Source organism: Nannospalax galili, unplaced genomic scaffold, assembly GCF_000622305.1.
Source record: "Nannospalax galili isolate Female #2095 unplaced genomic scaffold, S.galili_v1.0 scaffold459, whole genome shotgun sequence".
Lineage (NCBI taxonomy): Eukaryota > Metazoa > Chordata > Mammalia > Rodentia > Spalacidae > Nannospalax > Nannospalax galili.
Window position 1 is genome coordinate 736,937 of NW_008344211.1, and position 9,660 is coordinate 746,596.

A 9,660-nucleotide genomic window follows, 5' to 3' on the forward strand; every position below is an offset into this window, starting at 1 on the left:
CCTGAGGAGGAGGCGGCGGCGCGCGGGTCCCTGGAAGCCCAGGGGAGGTCCGGGCGGAGGAGCGCCGCACGTGCAGAGACCCGCCCTGTGCGCCATGGCGCGCCGGTTCCCCGGCCGCCGGGCGTCCCCTTAGCCGCGGCGGCGCGACCCGGGGCGGCGGCATGGAGCCGCACGTGCTGGGCGCCGGGCTCTACTGGCTGCTGCTGCCCTGCACGCTCCTGGCGGGTGAGTGGAGGGCACGGGGGGAAGGCTGCGTCCGAGACCCCCGGGCTGCCCGCACCCCCCGAGGGTGCGCGTGGGGGCGGCCAGGCGCGGAGGTTCCCCGGGACGCGCAGACGCGGGCGCCCGCATTCCTGAGGCATGAGCGCGCTGGCGGCCTCCGCGGGCTCGGGCTGGGCACCCAGTGGAAGCGCCGCGGGTCCAGGAGCGCCCGGGACAGCGCGCCGCCGTCTGGGCGAGGACTGGGAGGAGGGGCCCCGCGAGGGGCTGTTGGCGCCCGAGCAGCGAGGAGAGCGCGAATCTCTTTTCTCGTTAGTGTTAAAAAAAAAAAAAAAAAAAAGTAAAACTTGGATCAGGACTTCCTGACCAATCTGGGAGAAGGCGGCTTCCTGCCTGCAGCTTTTCAAGTTGGAGTTTTCCTACCAGAACTAACGTCCCAGCCCTGGGCGCAGCCCGTGGCCAGCCCCTGGCGCTCTTCGTCCCCGCGGCCAGGCAATCTGCCCCTTGCTTTGGAAAAGGCTGTTCTCTTCCTCAAGCCCTACTAGGCCCTGTTCCAGAGGGGCTGGGGCAGAGGGCGTCCCTGGAGGCGCTGGCCTGGTGTCAGAGCTGGAGCTCCCCAACCCTGGCATCAGTGTCCCCCGCTTACCGAAAGCACCCTCCCCTTCGGTTTTCTCCAGGTACCCCACTGCTGGGCTTCTCAGCACCCCTCTAGCCTCTGCCTCGCCTAGGGTATCGTACCCAGCAGCTCATCCGCCTTACTCCCCCTGGACCTCTTCCTCCGCATGTAACTTTCTCCATGTCCTGATTAAGTTAGCCCACAGAGAGATCGAGCGGTTTTCGTTGTGAAAGTCTGTCTGCGGCGTGGAAACCCACCAATCGGAGGTGGGGGTTCTGTTTGATCCCCGGCGCTTTGCAGCCCCTTCAGAGAGCCTGCTTACTCACCACCGTCCTAGGTAGACTTCCTAGGAACAGACGCCTGGGGTGTCAGGGATTCGGGGCAGCTCCACTGTGGCAGCACCGAAATGTGAGACTGGGGGAAAAATTTCAAGGCAGGAATCAATGAAAACCATTGAGCTTGGAAAGGAGGGACCTGGGGACACTGTCCTTAGCTCAGCCTGGACTCCGGAGAGCCAGGGGCCAGGACACCCACATTGCTTGTTTTCCTAACTGGCCTGTAAACAGGCAGACAGTTAAAAAAAAAAAAAAAAGGCTGAATGGGTGGATGGTGTTGGTGAGGAAGACAGGTAAGCTTCTTAAAGGGGCAGCCTGACCTGTGTCTGTCCCGAGGCTCCTTAACCTCCAGGGCTTGGAGACAAGGACAGGGCTGGGGGTAGGTGGTTGTCTTGTGTGGGAAGGAAGGTTTCTTCCTGAAGGGCTTCTCTGCCACAGACAGAGACCACTCTTGGACAAAACTGGCAGTTTTCTCTGACCAACCAGATGGTAAATGTTTTCACATTATGTAATATTCTGATATTTTTTCCGGCCGTTAAAAAATGTAAAAACCATTCTCAGCTCGTGTGCAGTACCGAAGCTGGCCATGAGGCCAGGTCTGACTGACTGCCAGCTGGAGCTTGTGATCCCTTAGGATCAGTCCAGGCTCTGAGGCCCCCTGGCTTCTTGGCTTTAGTGTGTGGGTGGTGGAAGCTTCCAGTTTGAGTTGGGTTAGGATGTGGAGGAGGCTTTGCCAGCTCAGGGGGTTCCCACCCAGGCTGTGTTAGTCACCTGGGGAGTTTTCAAAAGAGTATTGATGACTAATGCTCTGGTCTTTCCTAAGGCCCTACTGCCCCCCAATAAAGTCCTGTCTAGAGAACATACCTATGCACAGGCCACACCCACCCAAACTCTGAGCCTTAGTGTGGGCTTGGCCATCACCTGTGGGAGGTGGAGAGGTGGATATGGAGCCAGCCCAAAGCCCTGCCTGATGACACCTGAGACACTGGCATCCTGCTTGTTGCCATGATGTGTGGACGTCTCCTGAGGGACCGCTTGCTGTTTTGCTGGCGGTGGAATGTTCGCTCCATTCTCTTGTGAGGGCCCCCTCACCCTCCATCCTTCCAGCAGTTTGGGACCTGTGTTTTGGCTGTTTGTTGGTTTGGTTTGATTTTTGTTTTTCTTTTGTTTTGAGACAGGGTCTCACTATATGTAGCTGTGGTTGGCTTGGAACTCATTATATAGACCAGGCTGGCCTCAAACTCAAAAAGATTCGCCTGCCTCTGCCTCCTGAGTGCTGGGATTAAAGACCTGTGCCACCTTGGAAACAAAACATGGCCTTCCCACGGTTAGTCACCATGTTGGCTGGCTCAGGCCTTGGTGAAGGTTTGAATCATCCTGGGGTGTCCAGCCCCCTCATCCCCACACAGGATCACTACCTGAAAAGCCAGGCGGGGTGATGCCCCAGCCCCCAGGGGGTAGTGACCAGCTCAGGCAGACTCACTTGCTGACCTGGGGGTCCTAGGTGATCAGGACCCAGGGATGGAAGCTTCCAGAGATGTCTGGGTAGGGTATGTTGTGCTTGGGATAGAAATGACCAGTTCTCTTGACTCAGCCTCACAGGGACAACCAGGACCTTAAACACTGAGCAGGAGCCAGCTAGGGAGAAACTGCAACTTGTTCATTTGCTGAGAGTAAGGATGCAAAATGCCTACGGTTGGGCACCGTGGGCTCTGCTCTCGGGGTGTTCAAAACATGATATTCACAGCAGCCTAGGGGGCATACCCATGACAGGACAGCACCTGGACTGGGCTCATTGTCCCTGAGAAGTTTCACTGTCACCATTTATTACCCCCCTCTCAGGCTGGCAGGCGGGAAGGGTCTCTGGCTTGGCCTCTTGGGCAAGGACTGGTCAACCCTCATTCAGTGGTCAAATCTGCTGCTGAAGCCCAGGGCCAAAGAGCAGTAAGGATGGCAGGGCCATTAGTTGCCACTGGTGCTGTTGTCTCAGCAGCCACAGAATGGGTGAGGTCTTACTTCCTCCACATCTCTGGGGTGGGGGGGGACTCCCTGCTGAGCCTCAGCATCCTGGCCTGGTAGAGGGGCGGGCACTGCGTTCATGCTGGGCTGGGGAGGGAATGAGTAAGCAGGATGGGGAACCCAGTAGGTCCCAGTGTGTTTAAGGGAGGAGCTGGGGACCTTCTGAGAACTGAGAATAGATCACATGGCCTACCAAAATCTTCTCGAAGGGTTCACTGGCAGCCAGGGGGAGGGTCCTGAAGAGGAAGTGACCTTGCTGGGGTGGGCAGAGGTGCTAGCCTCTGATCCTGGCCCCAGGCTGCTTCCTGGGCGGTGTCTCTGCCTGCATGTTCTGACTTAGCACTAAATTTGCTCTCTGTCACTGTCAGAGATGGGGAGGGCAAGCCCTTTGAGTCCATCTCTGGGCCCCATGTGAACCACCTCCCTGCTTTCCTGAGATCCTCTTTCAGTTCAGCAGAATGCTGCTGTTCTGTAACCTATTTTAGAAATGTGTAATTAGACATTCACTTTTTCGTATACATTCCGTTCTTGTTACCAAAGCTCAGCTCCACACCTGCTCTCTGTCCCACCATTGACTTTTGAAATCCATGTCGGATTGCAGCTGTTCAGGGTTAGGACCCAGTCCATAGTTAATTCACAGGCCCAAGATCACCCGGGTGGGAAGGGACAACCTGGGCATGAACTTTTCCTTGCCTGGGTGGGGATAGCTACCCTTCCTCTTGGCAGATTCCTATGGAAGGACCTGGGGTGGAAGGTTACTGGGAGGACAGAGGGAGGCTGCTGGAGCAAGTGCTGTGGGTGGAGGCCTCCCTTGCCAGCTTTGCTGGAGTGGTTTGTGGGTGGAGGACAGTAGACAGCAACCCCTCATTTTGCTGTGAGCTTACCTGGCCCTCTCTTTCTGAGCCTCATCTCCCCTGTAAATGGAGCTATAAAAACTTTAAGACCGCTTTCAGGCTCTGATCTCTGGTCACTGGGGTGTGGATCTCACCCCCAGGCTGGGGAGGTAGGCCGGTCAGCCCTCCTTGGGGAAAGACTGGCCAGGGAGTCCAGCATTTCCCCCATGGTCTTGGTGGCCAGGTGCCCCTGTGTGCTTTCCCATGGGTGCTGCACAGCCAGGCGTTGGCTTCAGTAACCAGGTCAGGCATCCAGGGTACCTAGTAGAAGGGGGCCATCCACCACTAGGGTCCCTTGAACACATAGGATGCTTCTTGGGAAGATTAGATACGGAGGGCCGGGCAGGGATCTGTTGCCCAGGACCTGTCCCCAAGGGAGTCTGCAGACCTGCACTGTGCACAGAACGCTCAGCTGCATGCTCACATGAGCCTCTTCCTGGGCGCTCCACGTTCATTCATGCATCCTCTCATCCAGGTCTTATGGGACACAGTGCTGGGTGGGAGCCAGGAGCCAAGTTCTGGTTCCAGGCCAGTGGCTCCTGGCCATAGACGGGGTAGGAGGTGGTGGCGGTAGAGGTGAGAGAGCTCTCACTCTCCTGGTCAGGCCTGAGGGTGCTGTGAGCCCCTTACTATTCATAGATGGGGAGAAGAGGAGATGTAGCAAGTTACACCCACAAAATGGGCTCTCAATAGCCCCCTTAGAGGGGCCTTATAATGCTGTCCAAAAATGCTCTCAAGAAGGAATGCCATCCAAAACAGGGCCCCCAAAGAGTGCCACCTCAAAGGAGTCCCCAATGGTGACACCCCAAATAGGTTCTCCCAACATTCTCTCCATATGAGGTACCCCATTAATGCCTTTCAAAGTGGTCTGCTCCTCCCTCCATTGGGATGGACAACGAAGTGTGAATGGTCAGGGCAGGGAACTGGGTTACCTGGTGCTGAGCTCAGAAGGCCCAGCTGACTTTGGGTGAGCAGAGGGGAGACCCTGGTGGAAAGGGAAGGGGACGGGGACAGGAAGGTATACGGTGGGGGGCAGCCAGTCTGGAGGGAGGAAGCACCCCCCTCATTTTGCTGTGAGCTTACCTGGCCCTCTCTTTCTGAGCCTCATCTCCCCTGTAAATGGAGCTATAAAAACTTTAAGGCCACTTTCAGGCTCTGATCTCTGGTCACCGGGGTGTGGATCTCACCCCCAGGCTGGGGAGGTAGGCTGATCAGCCCTCCTTGGGGAAAGGCTGGCAGGGAGTCCAGCATTTTCCCCCATGGTCGTCGCCAGGCGCCCCTGTGTGCTTTCCCATGGGTGCTGCACGGCTAGGCGAAGAAGAAGCTAGGCTAGAAGACAGGTCCAGTGTGGCATTCCAGGGCCCTCAGAGCCTCCTTAGAAGGAGCCCAATGGGCCTGGTGGATCATGAGCTGCTAGAGTGGGTGCTCCTGGGGCTGCATGAGGCCCCAAGAGACCTGCAGAGAGGCTTCCTGAGGTGGAAGCCAGGGAGGGAGGAGAGGTTGGGAGAGGCCCGAGGCCCCCCCCCCACCAAGTTTTCAATTATAGTAATCCCCTCATCTTCAGAGGACATGCTTCAAGACTCCCAGTGGAGCCCAGCCTGGTCCCAGCTACTCTGGAAGCTGATACAGAAGGATTGCAAGTTCAAGGCCTGCCTGGACAGCTTAGCCTTACCCTGCCTCAAAGTAAAAAGTGAAAAAGGGATAGTGGAGTAGAAGTTAGTCATCGTGATGGCCTCTCACGTGCGAGACCCTGGTTCAGTCCTCAGTCATCGTGATGGCCTCTCACGTGCGAGACCCTGGTTCAGTCCTCAGTCATCGTGATGGCCTCTCACGTGCGAGACCCTGGTTCAGTCCTCAGTCATCGTGATGGCCTCTCACGTGCGAGACCCTGGTTCAGTCCTCAGTCATAGTGATGGCCTCTCATGTGCGAGACCCTGGTTCAGTCCCCAGTCATAGTGATGGCCTAGCATGTGGGAGACCCTGGGCTTGGTCCCAGCACCACAAAGTGAACAAGAAACCCTGTGGACCTCTTGCAGTCAATAAAATATCTTTCTTAAACAACAAGTACCCCTGGAGGATGTCAGAAGCCTGCCATGGTACCAAGCCTTGTATGCCATTTTTCCCTGCACATGTGCCTGTGATAAGGGTTAATTTTTAGATTAGGCATAGAGATTAACCACAACACTTAATAATGAATAGGATAATTACCATAGCATACTGTATTAAGTTATTTAAGGGCTGACGTGATGATACAGTGGGTAAAGGCACTTGCTCTGCAAGCCTGACAACTTGAGTTCAATCTCCGGGGCCCACATGATAGAAAGAACTGACTTTCTGCCAGGTGGGTGGCTCACGCTTTTAATCCCAGCACTTGGGAGGCAGAGGCAGGTGGATCTGAGTTCAAGGCCAGCCTAGTCTATATAGTGAGTTCCAAGCCAGCTGGGGCTACAGGGATGCCTTGCCTCAAAAAAAAAAAAAAAAGTTATTAAAACTTGCTGGGGCATGGTGGCCTTTAATCCCAGCCCTGGGGAGGCCAGCCTGGTCCTCATAGTGACTTCTAGGCTGACTGGGAATAGGGACACCTAGTCCAAAAAAAAAAAAATTATTAAAACTTATAAATTGTATACTGGAGTTTTCTGTTTCGTATTTTCAGACTGTGGTAGGGTGTGGGAACTTGAAAACTCAGGTGAGGATAGCACTGTTCATAGGTAAGTTACACATAAATTTCCCTTTAATGCTTTGAACCCTCCCTCCCCCATTCCCAGGAGAAGAGCTCAGTCCTGCCCTCGCTCTTCCCTCCCAGTGTGATTGCCGGCTGCCGCGTGTGGCCTCGTTCTTCTCGTCTTTCCTTTCATGGTTGGGCTGTCCACTGTTATTTTGGGGTTCCTTCATGTTCTTCAGTTGCTCCTAGGTTTCTGGTGTCGGGCAGTTCTGTCCTTTCATTGATGTTTCTCTGGAGTGGACACTGGGTCCCGTTTGTGGATGATGATCACACGCTGTGCCCAGGAGGCCACTCACACTGGTCCCTTGGGGAGCAGGCCACCATGGGGAAGTGAGTGCCATCTTGGAGGAAGATGGCAGCTGTCCTGTCAGACTGGCCCCCTGGTTGATGACAGATGCCTCAGCCAGTATGTGCAGCCTCCTGACTCCCTTAGTCATCCTAGGAACCCTTGCTGAGTGGGGTGGGTCCATTTTTCTGGTGTGTTTTAATAACATAATTATAGGGGGTATTTTTGGTTCCCTCTAACGGACTGGTGAGGGTCAGCCACGGCTGTTTACCAGGCTGCAACGTGCACGCTATTTTTCTCTCTAAGTATATATAGCTGGGGCCACTTCTTCCCTGGGTTCAGGCTGCTGAGAGATGATGGCCCCTCAGTCTCCTGTGGTTTCCTTTGCCATCGAATGGGTACCTAAAATGGGCCCAGGGAGCAGCTGCTGGGGCCTGAAGAACGTGAAGCTGTCCCAGGCCCTGAATCCTACAGGTAGAGTTTCTGCAGGGCCTGGTTGATGCCCAGAGGGATAATGCAGATCATGCCCCCGATCCCAGCAGGGCCCAGGTGTGTTAGGTGGCCTCTTCTGAGCTTGGCTCCCCTCCTGTATATAGATTCCACCTGCCTTTTCCAAGAATTCCCAGTCGGAAAATTAAACTGTTAAAGGGAATAAACTCCCAGCACGTGCACCGAAGGCCTGTATCTGTTGGGGACTTGAGGATGAGGGGTAGGTCCTGGGCAGGTAGCCTGAGGAGGAGCCTTGGGGACCACAGACCTGAGGCTTGGTAGTCATCTCCTGAAACCCCCAAAGCCTGATGTTTGCTGCAACTTCACACCCTAGCTGCCAGCTGGAGTATCTGCCTCTGCTGTGGTGCCAGGCATGCTTCTGGTTCTCCTCTTTCTCCCTCTCATTTACTTGATTTCTGTTTATGGTTAAAACACCCTTCAACACAGAGCAGCATCCTGACATTACAGGAGTTTAAAAATGAAAACAAGGGGCCTGGAGAGATGGCTCAGCAGTTTAGAACTGGTCCTGTTCTTGGAGACAACCTGAGTTCAGTTCCCAGCAGCCACATTGGGTGGCTTACAACATCCTGTAACTCCAGCTCTAGGGGATCACACACCCTCTTCTCCACTCTGGGGCACCTGTACTTGTGCACCTTCCCACACATAGACACTAGGACATACCCAGGAAGATGGGGACAGTGGTGGGTTCATTAGTGGGAAGAGAACCAAGAACCCCACATCTGCCCAGGCTGCAGGTTAGAACCTGGGAAGGGCTTGGAACCACAGGGAGCCGGAAGACGTTTTGTAGATATGTGCCCAGGAGACTGGACACTGGAAGCAGCTGGACAATATCAAGGGTGAGGAGGATGGAGCCCTGGCCCGATTCACAGGGGCTGAGGGACAGGCTGCAGCCCACAATGCTATGCCATCAAGGACAGCCCACAAACATGCATGTGACAGTCTCACAGTAGGTGATGTAGGGAACAGAGGCTGGCCAGACCTGGGCATACCTGCCCACAGAGTGACCTCAGGCAACTGGAGTAAACTTCCAACCTGTTCCTTCACACACAGCACCAGAAACCCTCCCCCCAGGACAGAAACCACAGAGCAAGGGTCATGTGGGGTCACTATTGTCACTGGGCCTCTGACAGCATGGAGAGGAAAAGGATAAAAACAGCCATTAGGCCAGTGGATGGTCTCATTTCCCTTTTAAAGATTTTATTCTTTTAATTATGTGTATATGTCTGTGTCTATGTGTGGGAAGGTGCACAAGCACAGGTGCCCCAGAGTCAGGAAGAGGGTGTGTGATCCCTTAGAGCTGGAGTTACAGGGTGTTGTAAGCCACCCAATGTGGCTGCTGGGAACTGAACTCAGGTTGTCTACAAGAACAGAATCAGGGCTGGGCATGGTGGTGCATACCTTTAATCCCAGTACTTGGGAGGCAGAGGTAGGTGGATCTTTGTGAGTTCGAGGCCAGCCTGGTCTACATAGTTCCAGGCCAGCTGGGGTTACAAGGAGACCCGTCTCAAAAAAGACAAAAAAAAGAAAAAGAAAAGCAGATCTGTAGTCAAGAACAAAGAAATATTACTATGTGGAGGGAAAAAAATGCAAGGGATGGAAAAGTCACTTAGTAGTTAAGAGTCCATGCTGCTCTTGGAAAGGACCAGAGTTTCATTCCCAGCACCCAAATCCGAAGGACAGCTCAGAACCTACTATATCTCCAGAAGATTCAATGCCCTCTTCTGGCCTCCTTAGGCATATGTGTGTGTCCCTAGAGCTGTAGTGACCACTGTGACAACCTCAGGCCTCTGACTTCCCAGTCTCACCCTCCTCTCTAAGCCATGGCAGCAGACACTGCAAGATGAGACCAATACGTCAGCAGGCAAGAGTTGCCCTGTTTCTTTTCTTTTAAAAAAATGTGTATTTATGGGGCTGGAGAGATGGCTCAGTGGTTAAGAGCACTGACTGCTCTTGCAGAGGACCTGGGTTCGATTCCCAGCACCCACATGGTGGCTACGAACCGTCCTTAACTCCAGTTCCAAGAGAATCCGAAGCCCTCTTCTGACCTCTGCAGCGTTGCA

General features: G+C 54.5%; 1 protein-coding gene across 1 annotated transcript in view; it reads left to right on the plus strand.

Moving 5' to 3' along the window:
- Positions 1-6: 6 nt before the first annotated feature.
- The window catches only part of LOC108491201 (piezo-type mechanosensitive ion channel component 1-like), a 42,823-nt gene continuing 33,169 nt past the window's right edge, over positions 7-9,660 (plus strand). Inside the window, exon 1 of the mRNA XM_029567140.1 lies at positions 7-225. Coding sequence (XP_029423000.1) covers positions 162-225 — 64 coding nt within the window. The 5' untranslated portion in view covers positions 7-161. The remainder of the gene's footprint in view (positions 226-9,660) is intronic.